The following is a 20,891-nucleotide window of genomic DNA, read 5'->3' on the forward strand; positions in this document are numbered from 1 at the left end:
ATAAAATAAATAGCGGTCAGGATAGTGTGAAATTTTCAAAACATCGATTTTTTTTTTTTTTGTTTTTTGATTTTTGTTTTAAATAGTAGTTTGAAGTCTTTTATATGTGTGTGTATTTTATTGTATCTTTTAAAATAAGATACAATAGGTCTTAGCCTTTGAAACGATTTATTTTGGGATAAATAATAATAATAAATACGCGGATACAGAATAATTGAATCTGTGTCGCTGCTTTGCAACTTTAAGCAGTATTACAAAGTGTAAATCGTGCGATTCAAATGTTACTTTTGGTGAATCGAATATTAGGGGACTTGGATTTGATTTAGTTGTGAATTGTAAGAACTGCAAGCCGCGATATATAAGCAAAAAAAGTAAGTAAAGGATACATATGAAAAGTGACGTGATTCTGAGACTTTAAACGCGTTTTTCTCGAAACCAGGTTTTTAGAAACGGTGTGCAAGATATCTCGGAATCTAATCAATCGATTACTGTGAAACTTGGTACGTATCTTTAGTGCAACATTTACTAGGGATTGACGATCGAACATTTTTTCAATTTTTAACAATTTCGTAAAATATAAACTAAAAACGTAAAAATTCTTGGCATAAATTCATTCAATTGGATTCCACTCCATTGGAATTAGAGTTTTCAGTAAGAGGATTTTTAAAGAAGGTTATTGGTTATTTTTTCAATGGAGATTCCTTCCCTTTTGACTGGAGGAAATCAATTATCCAGGAAGATGTACATTATCAAATTTTCTGTAGAATGTCGAAAAATTGATGATGATTCCTCAGAAGAAGAGCAGTAGAAGAATTTTTGGAGGAGGTGAATTATTTTTTAATGAAGATGGCTGGAAAAATTATTCAGCGGGGGACGTGCGATGATTGTAGATTTTTCAATCGAAGGATATTGAAGGAAATTCAACGAAGAACGAATCAGATTTCTTTCCTCTTGTAACAGTTCCTTCTAACTTGTCCGATTAAAAGGCTGGTCAATGAAACGCACACACGTGTTGTCGTGAAGAGATGATATAATTTATTTCGCTATATCGTTAGAACACGAACTGAATCATCCGCATGACCGTACAATCCTACGCCTTTTGCACGTCGAGTAAAATCACAATTCTTTTATGTACAACGTATTTACAAAAAACGAAGCGGCCGAGCGTGCAAAGTCGATCGTTCACCGAGAAATCTCATGATCTGTAGAAAACTTTCCAGCGATTTATCTCGCTCGAGTCCGTTCGAAGAATCTCGTCCGGCTTGATTCTAACATCGAGAGGAAATAATTTTCTTGCATTTTCAACCGCGAGAAAAGAAAAGAGAAATATTTTGCAATGGTTTACGAGAATTGTAAAACATTCTTACCGTTATTTTCAATTTAAAAGTTTAAAAAGAGAAATATTTTTCAATTATATCAAAAATTGTAAAACAGTTTCAACGTTTCCGAAATTTTCAATTTAAAAGTTGAACAGAGAAATATTTCCAATTATCGGATATCGTAAAATATTCCACTCTCATTTTCGATTTAAAAGTACGTGTTTCGTTTCATTTTTGATCGCAGAGAAAAGAAAAAGATAGAAAAAAAGTAGAAGAAGAAACGAAGATTTCTCGTGATCGATCTTTTTTTTTTCTTGTTTGTTTTTTTCAGACTATCACGCTCGACTGTCCCGTGAAATATAATCGATATAATAATTTAAATCGTCAGTACATCTCGGACATCGATTCGATAAAGGGAAATACTGGTCGCTCGTGGGACAACGACGTTTAAATACAATTCGCAAGTTACAAGTTCGAGTTTACACTGGATTCTTCACTCATCTAAAAAGGATACGAAGTTTGGCACTCTCATTTTTTTTTTTTTTTTCCTTCATTTTCTCCCGTTTCTTCTTTACACGGCTTACACGTACTGAAATATGTTACGATGCACACGTCGATGTAAGTGGTTGGTTGCAAATCAATCTGTTTCACTGACTATGTCAATTATGCAAAGGATCCTGCCTCGATTTTCAAATTTCTTTTTATCTTCAAGCTCTTACGTCGATTTAAGGAACAATTTTTAATTGTATTTCTAACAATCTACTTCAATTGCAAGTGGAAAACTGCAATGACGTTAGACTGCAACTGAGGTGTTTTTTTATGAAAGAAAGATATATTATTACACAGAAGGTAATAAATGCGTTTTAACGTGTTTCGTATGTGCAGGCCCGTGTTCGCGCGATGTTAACCCGTTAAATACCAAACAGTGTAAAAAATTAAAATTCGCGTAAATGCAACGTGATTTTGTAACATACGAGAAAGGTTCCTCTCTGTTGAAAAAATAAAAAAAGATAGTTATCAGTTGATCACATTAATAGATACTTGAATACTTTCAAATTTCGTTAGAGATCGAAAGATCTGTGTAAAAGGAGAAAATGTCGTCGAAAATAAATATCAAGCGTTTGTCACAAGAAAACTTGTAAAATCAATTATACGATTTATACGGTAATTTGTTTGAAGATCTACTGATTTTCTTTTCTTCTTTTTCCTTAAATATGTGGCACCTGTTAAGAAGTTGAAAATTCACAAAGCGTGACGTTATTAATTTTCCAACAACAACAACAACGTGTCGAGAAGGAAATTTGCAAAAACCTTCTATTACACGAACGAAGGACCACCGACAGAAATCAATAGACACCAGTTACACTACTTTTTCCACAACAAATTTACATTTGTACGAACAAAATTGGCCAAATGTTGCATGAACACGACGTGTTGGTCCTTAAAGAGTTAACAAGCACTCGTTCTCCCTTTGTTTCCGTAACTCTCTCTATCTTCCGTCTCGTCCATTACCGATCGTTTTCCTGGGAAAGCGATCCGAACGTGCTTTTCACTGAACGAATTATTTACAGACACATGCGCACACGCTTATTACAGAGACACATTCACTAACGCACGCATACATACAGACACGCGTTCTCCCGTCTCGAATAAAAGACCGACCCACCGGTCGTTATTCTTTTTTCTAACGCGAGACGCCGAGGATCCGTTCGATCCGCCACGGATCGCAGTCTACGATTCTTCTCGATATTTATCTTTATTTATGTACATACACGAGAGCTGGCTGATTCGCCGTCGGTCGATCTATGGCAAGATGCGCGCGAACGCGACGATCTGTCTGTTTAGGACTCCAAATGAAAATCCAAAATCCCCCTTCTCGCCGATCGAATGCTCCAGAGGAACTCCGTTTCATTTTCGCGCGAATCGATCGATCGAGGAACCACGGTGTACGAAAACAAACGTCCAGAAAAGCAGGGGCGACGAAAATTGATATCGCCGCCGCGCGGTTCCATCGAGAGAACAGGAGGGGGGAAGAGAGAAGTTCGAAGGATCGAGCGTGTTCTCTCAGACGTTTCCGCCGGAAATCAATCCATTTGGGACCTCGACCAAAGTCCCGAGGAAACAATGCCTCCATTATCCAGCTTCCGTGGAACGAGTGAGTGGCGTTCGAAAGCCAATATCATCGTGCAATTCCAACGATCCTCCACGGAAGAGCAAAGCTCCGCCGAGCTCTTGGCCAGCCGAGTTTCTTTCGTCGAGAAAAGCGTTCTTCGACGCGAGAACACGGGAGTACACTGGGTAGCTACGTCAGTCTTGCCAGCAGGGAGATCCGTAGTCTTCCATCGTCTACGGGTATAGCTTTTGTCACGACTCTACGATCACGACGTTCTTAGCGACGTGTGAATTTAATCGTGTCCTTTGCCTTTTTTCACGTCGTCTTGTCCCGTTTTTCAGTTCGCTGTTGCGAATCTTTGGGCATTCGTTTTGGACGTGCGATCCCTTCGTTCCTAGCCTCAGTCACTCTCCTCGCCTGTTTTCTTCTGCTTCTGTTTATATTCTATGGAATTTTTGATAATTCCGTCTCCTCAAGGATAGTATCTCCTTCCGTGACGCGTTACTCTCGAAAAACTGTCGTCGCACGCGCAACTCGATGATAAAACGTCTCGCCTCTCATCTTTCGCGCACCACTTGCTTCATCGTCCTTTGCAATCTCGTCGGCAGTTCCTCCCACGGAACCGACCGTCATCGTCCCAATTTCTCCAAACTGGAAATTTCTCCGCACTTCACAACGATCTTTGGATGACTCGCGACAAAACTCTCGCCTCAATAATTCCTCTCTAGTCACTCTGTCCCTCGGTGAATCGCCTCAACGTATCAAGCCTTCTCTCACCGTTCACCTGATCCAAAACGGACTTGGAACCTCAGAAATTCCAACGTTTCGATTCACCGTCGTTCTCGTCGCCACTCGAAATCACGGTTTAACACGTGCGTTGAAAATTTCGTACGCAATTCCTGGCACCTTAATCCAGGCAGAGAACGTCTAGCTACGCCTCCGAGCCGCTGGAGCACTCCTCCGCCTCCGGATCGATGTGCTCCTCTTCCTCCTCCTCCTCGTGATGATAATCACCGGTCTCCTGTTGCCATTTGCTCACGTGATGAGTGTTCTTATTGTTGGAATTGTTGTTCGCATTGCCACCTCCGCCACCGCCGCCGCCGCCTCCACCGCCGCCGCCCCCGGACTGCTGCTGCGCCTTCGCCTCCTCCTCTTGCTGCATTCGCTTGTGCTTCGTCCGTCGGTTCTGGAACCAGACCTTCACCTGCAACCAGCAATAATCACTCTTCGTTAATTTAAATCACTGTTTCCATCGTAGTGGAATCGTATGGAATAACGTGATGTTGAACTGACGCGCGGTCTTGTTATGAGAATAATTTAATAGGCCTCTAAATTCGTACGGTAAACAGCAACGTTATCGGCATATTCTTAGAAATTGGCGGGACGTGAGATTTAAAATCGTAAGTATAAACTCCGTATTTATATTATGAATTACATTGGGAACAGGTTTACACAATTGTTCCGCAATTTTCAGTGTCCGAATTTTGCCAGTGTAGGTGAAAGTAAACCTAAAATATTGTAGAAATAATATACTACAGTATAGAATATATATAGTGTAAATATAGTATATATATAGCAAGAAATAATATACTACAATATTTTATATATAGTATAAATATATATAGCAAGAAATAATATACTACAATATTTATATATAGTATAAATATAGTATATATATAGCAAGAAATAATATACTACAATTTTAGGTTTACTTATAATAAATTTTGGATAGTTTAGTTTTTTGGGTAGTAAAGTTTAAGTTTGCTTATAGTAAATTTTTTACTTATAGTAAATATTTTAGATTTACTTATAGTAATATTTTAGGTTTACTTATAGTAAATTTTGTAGCAGGAAATAATATACTATACTATAGTAAAATATATAATATATAACAGTATAATATAGTATTACATATTATAATATAGTAATATAAAACAGATATATAAAATATACATAATAGTATTAGTATTATGTACATATAAAATATATTAAGTAATTATAAAATAGATATAATACTCGTAATTCAATATACTCAAAATATACTCAGCATTTTATATACTATTTATTTTCTTGATAATATCCTCTGATTTTTTTCATTTCACTGATAAAAATGTATGTAACTTCAACTATTTTTTTTCTTTTTTGGTACTCTAGTAACTGTGCAATTTACATTAACGTGTATAATAATATATAATTGATATTAACGCGTTTGAAATTATGTACCTTAGTAATAAGTGTAATTTATTATTGCACGTTGATTTATGTGGGTGATTCTAATCTCTAACTGAATTTACTGTGCTGTGTCTCAAGAGGATAAAACCTTTTTAATCTACGGGTGTCCACATTCCGTTGGGTGACCTCACCTATTTTTAAAATTGTAAATTGTTGTTGCTGCCGACTGTCAAGACAAATGTTTGAAAAGCAGACAGGCACGATGTTAAATTATTAACGCATGATGTTCCACGATCGTCCGTAATTGGTTATTTTCTATTTTTCTGTTAGAGATAGATATGAAAAGAGACGTCGGAAATTTTCTTCCAGCCGTCGTTATACGTCAGAAATCATACCGCGACGAAGTATAAACGACTCGACACTCGGCACCACGTCGTCCAATCGATTTCAACGTTCTCGAGGCAACGCCAACCATTGGAAGGGCTGTCGGCCCCTCGAGTCTCGGCAAATTAAGTGGCAACTAGTTATAATCCACCCCAAGTGTATCAAGGAGCCACCCCTTAAACAGGGTGTATCCGGTTACAATGGCCCGTGTCGTTGACGCGAAACCCCTTGGTCGAGGAGAAAAAGAAAGAGGGGAGGATGAGAGAAGGGATGAAAACGACTGCTGCGACGAACCGGAGAAAACGTGCATTGTCCCCGAATTGACTGTTAGATACACATTGTCCTGTTAGTGCTTCCTGCTCGCGCGAAAAGGGTTGAAAAGGGCTCCATTTTCGAATTATCTACGCGTGAAATCAGCATTGTCACGTTGGCCGCTGGATGGACGAGAAAGGGGGGAATGTGAGGGATGTTTGTCTAACATACGATCGAACGTGGTTTTGACAAGACCCGGATTAGTCCCTGTTCAACGTCGAACGAGAAGAGTATCGAAATGATCTGGCAAAGGGGTGGATACGGTATTGCAAATGGAAATAATGTGATATCGATAGAATAGCGTTCGCTCGATAGTGTTTAGGTAGAGTTTAGGAGAACGAGGGTGAACGAACTTGGGGAGTTATTCGGGCCTTCAATGCTTCGAGGCATTGAAATCATTTTGGGTTAAAGTAGAGTTTTGACAGTATTTGATAGTATTGGAATTTGAATTTGTTTCAAGTTTGGTGATTCTGTTTTGACAGAGATTAATTGTTTCGACACGACAAAATTGTTGATGCAGGATTTGTTCAATATTCTTAAATTAACGAATCTGTGGTTCTATTTGGTCGATTCGTGATATTTGAAATATTTACAAATTTGATATAAACATTTTTAGTCGCAGTAGATAACGATAAAAATTTTCTTCGATGGAATAGAAATTCTACAAGCAGCTACTTCCTTTTCGAACGTGTGACTTCAGTTCTATCAAGTCACCATCAATTAATTCAATTACCGCTAATAAATTGAGTTTATTAAGCCCAATCAAAGGACCTAAACACACTAAGGATAGAATGTTATTTAACGCTCAAGTTTTAAACACAACGCAGCAATTTTATATAGTTGAAGACTACATAACCGCCGCGATGTCAATATTCTCGAAAAATTATTTATTTCTATGTTCTAAACATCTCACTCTTCAATAACCAAAGTGATCCTAACATAAAAATTAACAGACTTGCACGCTACTTACTCATTTTTTCTATGAATTTCATTCCTAATTTTACTATACCTTTAATTTTACTTACAAAATTATTTACAAAAAATCTCACTTACTTAATTTGCTTAAGAATTTAAAAAAAAGAAAGAAAGAAAGAAAGAATCGCGTCAACATTGTACTTTATACTTCCAAAACTGACTAAGCTAACTGGATAAACGGAAGTACTACAATGACAAACAAATTGCCATTCTGTGCGTGAATAAATAAAATTTATAACACGAACACGCAATTCTGGAACATACGTTCATTTCTCTCATCAATGATAATTCACTTTCATAAAAGAAAAAAAAAAAAAAAAAAGCAGAAGAAGGATCTTCTCGTTTCACTTCCCTCTTCAGCCTTTCTTCTCTTGAAAATGTAAACTCCGTCCGAAAAATCCAAGACTTCAAATATACGAATATCCCGTGCAACGAATGATAAACTCCCCGGGAATAAAATCGCAGGGAAGAAAATCGTGCCGATATAAATCGTCCAAGCTGTTGGAAGCTTTTATGCGATTTTTACAACGCGCCTCCGTAAAATACTGGCGTCGATGGAGCGGCTCGACGGGGGTGGTTGGACGAGTATAACGCAGGGAACACGAGGAAGAGAAGGGGGTGCAAAACAGAGAGAGAGAGGTGGAAGGAGAAAGAGCGTCAGGTTAAACCGAGTGTAAATCCAGCCGGCACAAGGGGTTGGAGTAAAAGGGGGTTGGTTTTCGAAAGCGTTCGAGCTTGATCCTGGGGGATAGGCCACGTATCTACGGGTAACAAGGGGGTGGCCGGGGTTTCCGCGTGCGTGAAGATCCGCCAATCGGCTTTCAGGACCGCCCGCGGTCGCCATGGCAACCCTCGGGGACTGTAGGGTGATTACGAAATGGGGGTAACTCGATTAAACGTACGACACAGTCCTGCAGGGAGCGTTCAAACGTTAGGGGATGATACTACGCTAACCAACGGGGGCTGCGACTCTCTATTTGCCCTCTTAATCATCCGTTAAGTGCCACAATCCTCGAAAAGTTCCCCTGGGTACACGGACAACCCCCCGGCTCTATTCCTTCCCTCTCTCTTTTTCGCTTTCTTTGTCCGTCCGTCTTTATCTGGTTCACATTCGTCTGAAAATTTCCTTCCCGTTCGTGTACCATCGTCGTGCGTGGATACCTACTTTCGTTCGGCCATTAATTCCTCGGCTAATTGTTCGTGTTACGCCGGCTGGAGGGTGAGGGACGAAGGGCAGCAAGATAATAGAAGAAGGGAGACGGACGGTCCAGAGATTCGAGAAGTGAGACGATTTGGATTATTGTGTTTTGAGATACGAAATTGTGAACGGAGAAGTACAATTGTAGTTGGGAGTTGGGAGTGCGTTTTCTTTGTCTGGTCGCAGTTGATTCACGAATTAAATTAAATTTCTGCAGTAACTCCGAACTTACGTTATTATTCCTTCAATTAAAACGTCAGTTTCTGTTTCCTTTTGTGAAAATTCCGATTTTATTTAAACCGATTTTCTATACCCATAATTCTTCAAACTCCAAACTTCGAATCTAAGAAGTTTCACGACGCGTGAAAATAATAATCAGCGCGATATAACTGAACCCAATTTAATTCTATCTACAATTCAAAAAAGAAAAAAAAAAATTGAATCCTGAGCCATTGTTCGAGTTGTATCTCGCTACCCCAAACAAGTGGGACAAATACAAACTGAGAATTGAAAACTGGACCTTAACTGAAAGCTACAACCCCACTGATCCAGCTTGCGAAATTTTCAAGACGCGACTTAGCCAGAAGCCAGAAGCCCTAACCAAAAGCCAGATCCCGTGTCTGAAGAGAAGTTTGGTGACGCGTGAAAGAAGAACGAGCTCGATCCAACTAGCCGCGACTCGCCGTTCTAAACGGAGGTGACCGCCCAATCCGGGCATGGTCTCGCCCCAACGAAGGATCCGCAGGACGCCAATTAAGCCCGTCGGGTTGTCGCCATCAATCAGCGAAATTTCCGAAACGCAAATATGGTCAGACAGTCGGTGCTGGCCGCGGAATCCTTTCCCGGCGAACGCAGAGGACGTTCCTAACCCGTTTCGATTTCTCGCATGGTGACTCGCCGTGACGCACACCTGTGCCACGAGCGTCCACCAAAGCGAACACCGACGCCGTCGCATCGAACCTTTGCCTCCTTTCGCGTATAAGGTGTTCACCTGTCACTTAGCCCGTGTACCGGCAACAGCAGCTTCAATTACGCTTTTCCACATGGCGGACGCGTGCACCGCCTCGTTATCCAACACGTCGAGGATGCTGCTGGATCGCGCGATCCTCCTAAATCGATATTAACCGTAATCCACGTGGTAATTCGATCGATCGAAGCGCCTCGAAGACCGCGAAGATCGTTTATCCGCATCGAGTGGCTCCGCTCGTTTCCTCTGCGATGCTATTTTTGGAAGGGTTTGAAGAGAAACCGGAGATTTCGAGGAGAATCGGAGACTTTGGTGGAGGATGACAGGCTGTTTAGGTTGTTAGGTAGTAATTGGATCGGGTTTTTTTGATAAAAATTAGAAGTTCATTAAAAGAAATATCCTCTGTTCCTACGTTCAATGACGAACAGTTTTTTTTCTCATTATATCAAAACGTTATAAATATAATTTAAATAAGCTTAATTATATATTTATAAATACGAATAAACTTAATTTGTAAATACTTATAAATACAATTTATAAATTTATGCAATGTACAAAATTTGAATATACAAATTAAATTTATGACATGTACGTTCTTATTCAGGATCCTATTTATATTTTGTTATATATATATATTTATTTATTTATTTAATTTATACATTGAGAAAGTGTAAAATAAATATTCATACAAGACTTTATAAGGAATTAATTCATTACAGGATACCTTACAGCAATGATTTTAAATGGATTGTATTCCAAGCTGTTCTAATTCTCCTTTAAAATTAAAATCGCAGAAGAAAGAAATACGAAAGGAAGGTAAACGATCTCTGTCATGAAACGCGATAAAATGGGTTTCGATCAAACCCATCTGATAATTGGTATTCTAATTATTATACGATCACGTCCAGTCGATCTCGTTACGAAATTGTCCTACAAAAAGGAGGAAAAGAAGAACACGGGGAAATGGAAACTTTCGAAGGCCTAATCTATTCGAAGACCTTTACTTCCGCTGTTAAACATAATTATCGGCTCTTTTTACTGTCTACCGTGGAAATTGGACGTTCCTTAATAGAAATTAACACCGCGATTGTCATTTGCAATTTTCTCCTCGTCACCGTGCAGAAGCGCAAGCCGCTCAGTCGTTTTATTGTAATTAAAGTTCGACACCACTCTGTTGGGATTTGTAGAACAAAGCTCCGATAAATTCACTGAAATTTCTTCGACACTCTGCGGAAGTTTCTGAAAATTTTATCATTCTTGAAAATTTTAGGTATTTTTGCAAATATTGTAATTAGCTTCGAAAACACAGTATTCGAAATTTTCAAAAAACGAACCAATACACTGAAGGGACATTTATGTTTCATTACATATAGTATACGTAATAATTATTAATTCGTATGAAATAATTTCTATGAAAAAGAAATTGAAACCAGCAAATATCAATCTTCTAAATACAAAGTAACAAAAATTTTACTCTATTCACATCGCAAATAAACAGGCAACAGAACAAAATGCTTTCGCCACATTGTGGCCAAGAATGAAATTCCAATGAATAGTGATTTCAAAGTTACACGGCGTTATAGAGACACCAATTTACTCCAAAAATTGCACATCTAAAATCGATACACGCAGAAAATTCATCTCTTGCGCTGGAATTGACGTGCCACGTGCACGTCGAGAACTTTTTGTCCCAAATTGTAACAATTTCTCAGTTTAGTAAGTATAATTAAATGTTACCCAAGCGAGACAAATAATAAGTTTATTACCTCTTGGTAATTACTATCCAGTGATGTCACACCGACGAGTTCAAAAAAAAAAAAAAAAGAGAAAGCGACGAATTATTGTACACGGCTCGGCCACTCGTTATGGTCCGCGCGACCAGTCGCCAGCGCAACGGGTTAAAAACCCGATCTAAACAACGAAACTTTTGACGATCCGGCCCAAGTATCCGAGTGATTCCAACAGATGAAGAAGAAAAGAAGAGAAAAGAGAAGTGTGTTCCCCGTTTCTTCGAAAAGAAATGATTCGTCTAAGCCGACGATCAAACGAGAGGAATTAAACGGACGCGATTCTCCCTGGCGGTCCATTCGTGTTGAAGATACGAAAGAAAAACAGGCGTATCGTTTCTCCCCTTCTCCCCCCCCCCCCTGTCGAATGAAATCCGCGGATCTGCGTCGACCGGCCAATGGCGGATGTTCATAGCGTCCCGTAATCCCCTAGGGCCTGGCCAGTCACGCTCGAAACATTATTTTTAATCCCGTGGACGCGTCGCGACGAATCCACGCCCCGCCGTGGATCGCCACCGCTGCGCCACGGCTAAATAAACCCGGCGATATTATTTTTCAATTGTCCGTGGAGGCACATACCACACACCGGCGAGCCGCACGCATGTTTTGTTAGGACGAAATTGAGCGTGATCTGGGCGCTCAAAGGGTGGCAATTTCGCCGGATGCGCCTTCATCTGCGTGCAACGAACGGTTCTTTTTTTTTTTTTCTTTTTGTCTTTCATTGTCGTTTGTCGGCAAACGAGATGATTTTGCTCGTGGAGGATCGCGTGAGAGATCGATGGAAAACGTTACAATGATGCAGAACACGAGCATCTCGTACACACACCGCGGTGTGTAATAATTTTCTGCTCGCTCGGTTTTGTTACGTTGTGCGTTTGCGAGAGGTTAAAAAGCGTGAAATTGATGACGGTGTTTTGAAGGAGAAGAGATGATAAGGAGGAAGTGGGATATTGAGAATGTTCCAAGCGAATTCTGTAAAATTGAACTAAGTAAATTAAGGATTCTTGAAGATCAGTGAATCAATGAAATTTTATATAGCTATAGGTAGATTGAATCCTTGACGTTAGCTTGGGATTGTAATTCTTTGATCAATATCGGACGAACGTCAAATTGAATAGATAATTATATTTATCTAAAGCTCAACTTTTTACTTATTAAAAATTAATTGATTCTAAAATCCATTCTTGTTATAATATCATTCATCATATAAAATTGATATTATATTAGTTTCATCGAAAAATGTAAAGAATAATACCATCAGGAAAACTTCGCCACGCTAAAGATAATTAACACCAGAGCTATCTGTGATTGAAGCGCAAAATTTCCATTAAAAACATTTGAAGAAAAAATTAAAAAAAAAAAATAGAAAAATTTTAAAATAAATTAACAAATATATATTTATAATATTTTAATTAATAAATATAATAAATTACACAAACTTCTTCAATAATACACCGTTTGATATCTATAAAATTTCTAACAAAAATTATAAATTGGTCATTTTGACCATTTTGGTAGTTCTTGTGTTAAAACCGAAATTTTTTCTATTAACCAAAAAAAAAAAAAAAACAAATAATTTAAATTTAATTTAGCAGTAGAAAAATTTTCGAACCTCTCCCGAAAGATATCAAAATCAAATATATCGCGATTATAAAGAGACACGCGTACATACGGTTCCAGACGAAATTGGCGACTATATTGGGCCAGGCAAGGCCGCCAATTTCATCGAACACACACCAGTTTCCGGCTGGTACCTCCGTATTTACCAACGGTTCGACGATTTTTTTCCCCGGCGGATTTTCAGCAGGATTAAAAAAGGGAATGATATTTTGTTAACGGGATAGCAAACGTCACGTTTTCAAAGAGCGGCGCGACACCTGCGTGGATTAACGATACCAGGTTGCGACGCGTACCAGGGCGGAGACGTCGAATCAATACCACGGAGAGGGTGCAAGATTGATCAAATACAGATCCTTCAAGTTTGGTCAATGGTAAATATCAAACAGCAATCATTGTTTTATCCCCTGGCGATTGATTTTTTGTTTGTCTTGAAACGTTGCTAAAAAGATATTGGATGTGAACCGTGTGTGTAGACGAGATCGAGGGTTGAAACCTATGTTTGTCGTGATCAATTACGATAACAGAGGAATTTTTAATGATTTATAAATGAAGTTCTGTAGAAAGATGACGATAATCTTTTTTTTCTTTGATAAAATAAAAATAGAACAGTATATTTATAAAATGTAATCAATCGTAAAATTCCAAGTATATAATAATACTACATACTTTTTCCATAGAGGACAACAATTGCCAACGAAAATGAGCCTTGTACCGTCATTTAAACGCTACAAATAAAAAGATAGGAATGTACGAAGCATTTTATAACAAAGCTATCGATAATTTCCAAACAGATTTCCAAACTGTCAAGAAAATTATCAAGTTATCAACGACTGCTAAAGAAAATCAATCTTACATCTTCCTTCAAATATTCTAAATAAAAATCGATGAAACGTGATGCGACGTGTAAAAGATAATCAATCGTTCAGTCGATATGAAATAAGTGAAAAAAAATTCAATCCTCAAACAAAAGGACAATACGAAGCATTCTGAACAAAGCTGTCGACACAATTTCCAAACAGAACGTCACTGGAATGAAAACTAGCAAAGATGCGAGAAGAAAGACTCCCATTTTCGTCTGGCAGAACAAGCATAGCCCGGTCCCTAAAGTGTAACGATTTCTTCGAGCGATCTCGAATCGGAGGGAGAGCTTCCTAGCGAGCGGAGGCCGACAGTATGCACACGAAGTCGACGACACACGACAGTGACATGCCAGAATCGTGACGAGAAAACCAACGTCCTCTCCCCTCCGTTCGTTCCTCGCGACCAAAAGGGATGAGCAGCGAGTTTGAAAGAGAGGAATCGGTTTACCTCGCTGCTGCGCCGCGCCTATCGTTTACGCCGATCGTTCGAATCGGGAATATCGTTCGCGTTTCGCTTCCTTTTCATCGGCCTTTGAGCTTCGCCGATCGTTTGTTGCCAACTTTCGCGAATTTCCTTCCGAGAGGAATATTCTTTTTCTTTCTTTTATTCTAACCGCGACGTAGATGGACTTTCTTCCGAGAGGAATTTTTTTTTTTTCAAGTTATAAATGTACATACATTGGAAGACTCGGAGTGTGTTGGTGGATTTCGATGAATTTTCTCTCAACTGTAGGTGTACATATGGGAGTGATAAATTTTATTATGTTTCGTAAAAAATTATTAAATATTTACGAACGTTAAAGTTTGATTCCTCGAGTTCTGGGAGATTTTGTACCAGAGGACGAGTGCTTCGAGAGATGAAATTCTAATTTAAATGTGACGGAGTTCCAAGATCTTCTCTTACTTTGACCAAGGATCCTTCAAAGAAATTAATCAAAACCCATCGAAGAAAAAAGAAACATAGAAATTTCCATTGCCTCCCTCTTTCAATGAAAAAAATTCAATTAGTATCGCTACAAATATATATATATAAACGTCACTATAGATATATCTAAATATCAATGAGATTAATCAAAGATTCTTCTTTTTCTATCACATATATATATACTACAAATACAAAGTATTAAAGGATACTGTACGTGAACGAGAAACGCGTGAAAGCAAGAAACAAAAGATTCTCCATGCAAATTTCGCCTCTCTAATTACCCATTGTCCATGGCTCCCTCCTGAAAGAGGCGTTACTCGCCAAGTGCAGAAACAAGACAGGCACCTTCGTCACTATCTATTTAGCATAATATCGTTTTTACGGCGGGACGATAAGCAGCTCGTAAAACGATTGTCTACAGGGAACCGCGATGTACGAGTTTATGTACTCGTACAAGTCTCGATAGCGCATTAGTCACTCGCATTAATATTCGGCCACTAGATAGTTAAACTGTTACAATTTCTTTGAAGCAAAATCGTACGACGATAAACCTGGATTTGTTTCAAAACTTGAAACCTTCGCTTTCGAAACTACGCCATTCCTTTAGAGTGTAGACACTTCCCTTCTCGAGAGTGCTATAAATCGTCCACGCGACACTGAATTCATAATGGATCTCAAAATCATTCTTCTTATTTTTCTTACTTTCTCTTATTTTATTTATTTTGAATTAGACGACGAAGATTCGAGAAATCGCAACATACGTTTTCGCCTCGTTTTGATACACACTCTGTGTGTATATACAGGGTGTCATGTAACTGGTGGGGAAGGTGGTGATTCTACATGAAAAACTGAATAAAAAATATAGAATAAAATTTTTTTCATACGAAGCTTTGTTTCCGAAAAAAATGGCTTTGAATGTTTATCGAGTACGCGTGCACTTGATCAAGATTCAACTCAATTATTGGAAGACATTCCTCTTGAAATTCAAAGAAATTTAATTTCTCAACAACATAAAGCACCATCGCATTTTAGTCGTGAAGTGAAAAATTTTTTAAACGAAAACTACCAATGAAAGAATACCATGGCCACCACAATCTCCGGACCTGTCAACGCTGGATTTTTACTTATGGGGTCATGTTAAATCTATGGTGTATTCTAGCGACATAGCGAACTTTAGTTGAACAACTAAAAGAAAAAATTATTGTAGCGTTTGCAACATTGAAACTACAAAATAACACATTAGAAAATGTTCGTAGAAATTTAATAAGAAGAGCAGGGTCATGCATGCAACAATCTGGACATCACTTCTAACAATTTTCAAACTAAAAAAAAAAAAAAAAATTAGCGAAAATAATGAGAAATCCGTTGAGTTGAAACTTGATCAAGTGCTCGATACGGGCACTCGATAAACTTTCAAAGCCATTTTCCTCGGAAACAAAGATCTTCGTATGACAAAATTTTATTCAGTTCTTCACGTAGAATCACCATCAGTTACGTGACATCGTGTTTATAATATCATATCTCGTCCGAAATCCATGCCAGGAGACGAAGGAATGAACGCTGCAACCAAGTTTGCGTCAAGACGTTCGCCCGACACGGCTCGATGAATCACTCTTGTACCGTTTGATTCTCGAAATTCCGCGTTCCTGCTTGCCGGGAATGAAAATCACTAAACGGAAAGGGAACGAGCAGAGAGAAAGAGAGAAAAAGAAAGAGAGAGGCAGAAGAACGGTGCAGCAGCGGCTACCGATATAATATCAAGCGGCTATTATTCCCGGCGAATACGCGCGCGCCTTTACCCTTTCGCTGGTTATGCGTTACGTTCGCCTCGTGGACGATAATGGAAGAGGTTTTGCATATTATGCAGGCCGCGTGCGGATTCTCTATGCATAATGAGGCGTGTCGTCGCTGGACTAAGAATAAAGCATTGCGAATGCGCTGTCATCCCCCGATATTGTATGTGAACGTGGCCTCCTCTTCCTGGCGCAATTATGCGACCGATTCGCCGCGCGCTACCACCCCGTCCATCGATCTCCTTCGCTAATTATAGTTCAGATTAACGCCACCGAATATACCACCGGGGGATACGTTCCGATTGAATTCATTAATGAAACGCTCTCTGAGCGATTTCAACAGTGAACGCTCGACGATAGTGAAACTGCGCGTGTGCAAGTTTGCTCTTTCATTAGGAAAACAATTAACCCCCTCGAGCGTCTCGAGTCGAACTTAATTTTGGATTAACTCTAAATTTAAATGTGTCCGTATCAATGAAAACGAATAAACTGAAGAATGATTGACATCGATTGTATGTATTCGTGGGAATTTTCTTATCGCTAGATAGATGTCGAAATGTACTAAAGTTTAATTTATCGTTAACGTTTGCTATTAATGGAATTCATTAATAGGATGCCAAATAGACTGTTCTAGTTATTTTTATTATCGAAATTGTTACGCGTCTCTCTTTAGAAAATTCAACCGCTCAACTCGATCGTTGTTATTAATGAAATAATTGAAAATCTAGAAAATATTACAATACATGGAAATGAAAAAAGAAATAAACTCATTTAATACCCTAGATTTACAATGGCATGATGTACTCGAAGATAATTTTTCTCATTAGAATTGTATCACACAACTGAGTTACATTACACGATCGAAGATTATGCGAATATTAAATTTTCGTTCTTTTTGCGGAGAAATTTCTATCCCCACTTTTCAATATCTAGTCAAACGTTCGAAACAAAGTGGCAGCGTGAAGTCTCGATGCATCGTCTAGGGATTTTCACGCGTCGCTGACTTGGCAGTGGCGCCAAGGCCGCCCTTAAACCTACGGGTCCCTAACCTGACGCACGATAATTGGCGGGAGAGAGATCGACGCCGCGGGCTCGATAAGAATCCCGCGATCTTAACTAAAACGTTCGCTATTTACATTTTTATGGCACCGGTAATTTGAACTTGGAATTAATTTGCCCAAGTATTTGTAAGATATTATAAGAACGAGGCAAAGGCGAGCTGCGCCGGTAAAGATTGAATTGCAAATGACCACGCAATTCAAACGCGGCAACAAGTGTGTACTTTCCTGGGTTACTGATGAACCCGAGCGTGCGCTCGCGCGCACGCACGCCTGATGCTTTGATCAATTAGATTCGTTTTTCTCTCAGTTTGATCCAGTACCTTCTACGTGACCGAGCTGCGAATCAATATCAACATGAACGCTGATATTTCATTGTTTCCTGTCTAACCGCTGTTTTACATTCAACCAGTTCGCCGGACATCGATCGTTGCGACATTGTCTCTCAACTTGGTGCCTCGTCGACGCTTTGCTGAACATCGCTGACGATGTGCTTCGAACGTCGGTATGTATTTTTTTCAAATAATCGCGGCAACGCGAACCTGACAAGGACGATGTTATCGTTCCTAGCAGTTTAATGACGTCCAATTAGCAACAATGCGAAGCTGTTACACGGAATAAATGACAAATTCATAGGCTGCTCGACGAATCGTGACCGGCAGTAAAACGCGTGACGCGCGTTTTATCGACTGAGACGGAATCAGATATTCCGAGATAATAGAAAAATTATGATTAAAGTTCTTGAATATTTATAACCGAGTCAACTTGCGTATTATCGTGTCGCGTTGATAATCGTCTTAAACCAAGGGCCATTTCAAAATATGCTTCTTATAAATTTATCAGTTACGTTAGTCACTCCGAATGAAAACGAATTGCAAAAACTAAAGATTCCCACTATCAAATTACTGCCATGTACAACGCTGTTATCTCCTCGGCATAAAATTTTACTGATCGATTACACGATCGAGTACACGATAATCCACAATAACTTCGACATAGTAGACAAAGGCAAATTTTCAGTCGTGAGACACCCAGAAACGAGTAACCTGCCATCATCTCCAATTTACACCACTGTTCGACGACCGCCGAATTTGATTAGACATCGAGAGAGAACCCGTGGCCGGAGGATCTGGAGGAACCCACTTGGCTGGATGAACGTGCAGGGTTACGACGAGGAGAAACGCCTGCGGCGACCACCCGACAATGTTCTCGCGTCCATGCGGACCCGGCATTACGCCGGGTTAAGGCGAAGCGACGAAAAAACAGGGGAACGAGAGGATGCGCGATGGTGCGCGCGCGAGATTATAAGGTTGTTAACGGCGCGGGGCCGCGTTCCTGGCCAACTGAAACCCGATGCAAATTGCACGGTAATATACAGTCCAGCATGCTAATAACGTTGCAGTGAATATCACCGCGTATTTCGCGCCGAGAAATATATGGCCGTGCCGCGTTTATTTTGATTTCGGTCCAGCGCGCAGACGCTCTCGTTTATTAGGGCGCACCCGCAACGGGAACATCCGCCTCGCTGCTGTGAGCGTTGTGTAAATAAATTTTTCCTTTTTTTTTTTTTTAGTATTCGTTCGTTTACTATTCCACTCGTTTAGAGTGATTAAAGAGACTGCTGTGACGAAGAGGCGGCATTTGTAATTTGTAATTTTAGTAAAAACGAAAGCCAAGTACTGTGTCAAACTAACGCAGTCCGTTGTACCATATTTATTTTATTTTGTTCCATTTTAACGGGATAAATATTGTTACACAGTACAAACGGACATCAACGTTCGTGCTGATAAATGTTTTACTTTATAGAAGTGTGTAACTACCTTCTACTTGTTACGAAACTATCCCTAAATTATTTGACTTCAATACATTATTTATTTGTTGGTTTCAATTGTTCACTTATACGTTCATTTATACGTTTTATTGTACATTTTATATTTTATTATTGTGGATATTCTATATTCCACGTTCCACATTCTACTCGTACATTCGTTCGCGTGTTTTTTTCCTTTTTTTTCTTCTTTATTTTAATTCTTCATCGATTCATTCATTATTCGATTTCAATTTCCATTTAACCATTAAATATTCGAAATATACAATTTAATTTTTACTTCTTCCAGATGGGAACCTCCTGCTTATCTTTTTATACTACAGAAATATACACATTTATCATTTGTATATAATCATTTCTCCTTTATTTGATTTCAATTCGTTTCTTCACTCATTATTCAACGTCGGCCCCTTGTTTGTTCATTCCTCGCTTAAAATGGAAATTCGCTTATCCATTGTATTTTTATTCAAAACAATAAATACTTCATTCGTTGCGGGCAGAAAACGATCGATAAAGTATCAAAGGGCACAACTTACTGACGAGCCAATTTCGCCCCTGTAATCTGTAATCTGCGAAGAACCGACACGAAAACAAACAGCTATTAATATCTCACGAGTCGAGCCAATATTTCAACCAGTTATATTAATTCATCTCCTCTATCGAAAAAATTTCAGGTAACGAACAAGTGGTAAGAGGAATAAATTCGATTACAGCCCTCTTTCATTGTCCTTCGCTCTCTTGGCCGCTCTGCAGCCGCGAAAAGACGTTTCTGTCGTTACGCTGATAAGCGGCAATTAACTGGATGATTTACGGACCCACCTTAAACCGGTGTTAACCACGCTGAACCGATTATTTCGTAAACTCCGGAACAGGTACATATATATATATATACATATATACAACGTACATACACCGCGACGACAAATGCCTGATTTACTGCTGACCTTCTTTTCTGCTTAACAAACCAAATACCTCGTTAATTACAACTGCCATCGCGCAACTCGGCTATGAAAAAGCACCAGGCCGTAAGTTTCGTGCGTAAAATAATCGAGCATCGTAATTTTCAACTCTCTCTCTCTCTCTCTCTCTCTCTCTCTCTCTCTCTCTCTCTTCATCTGTTGTTCGAGATCTCGCACTTTCCTTATTCGCCGTACTTCTGTTTCTGCGATTACTTATCCCTCTTCTTATTTTTCATTTCTCCCCACACAACATAATCTGCTCGCTGATTTATTAATACGTTACAAGCTGTTGATCTCTTTGTCTCACTAATTGTAGGTGTTAACCCGCTGACGTTCGACGGCTCGAGATAGCGCTTCTTTTCGAAACTTTCCGCAGTTTTGTTTCTCTCGTCTTCTCTTCTTCATATTCTACGTTCGCGCGTTGCTATTAATCGCAAATAATCGTACCATGCTCAAACGTTGTCCGAGCTGGAACGACAAAAATTCATCGATGATTCTTCAAGATGTAAAACAAAGATTGTTAGCTCTTCTCTTATGCTCGTTAACTCGGTTCGCAAACAAGCAAGATCGATCTCGATTCATTTCACGCTGTTAATTATCGGGTTCGGTGTCGATCTTCCG

At 39.2% G+C, this 20,891-nt stretch overlaps 1 protein-coding gene across 1 annotated transcript in view; it reads right to left on the bottom strand.

Moving 5' to 3' along the window:
- Window positions 1-1,648: 1,648 nt before the first annotated feature.
- Window positions 1,649-20,891, bottom strand: part of LOC122534590 (homeotic protein empty spiracles-like) — a 51,237-nt gene continuing 31,994 nt past the window's right edge. The window contains exon 3 of the mRNA XM_043665373.1: window positions 1,649-4,636. Within this exon, the coding sequence (XP_043521308.1) occupies window positions 4,364-4,636 (273 nt within the window). The 3' untranslated portion in view covers window positions 1,649-4,363. The remainder of the gene's footprint in view (window positions 4,637-20,891) is intronic.

Source organism: Frieseomelitta varia, unplaced genomic scaffold (genome assembly GCF_011392965.1).
Source record: "Frieseomelitta varia isolate USP_RPSP 00005682 unplaced genomic scaffold, Fvar_1.2 scaffold_615, whole genome shotgun sequence".
Lineage (NCBI taxonomy): Eukaryota > Metazoa > Arthropoda > Insecta > Hymenoptera > Apidae > Frieseomelitta > Frieseomelitta varia.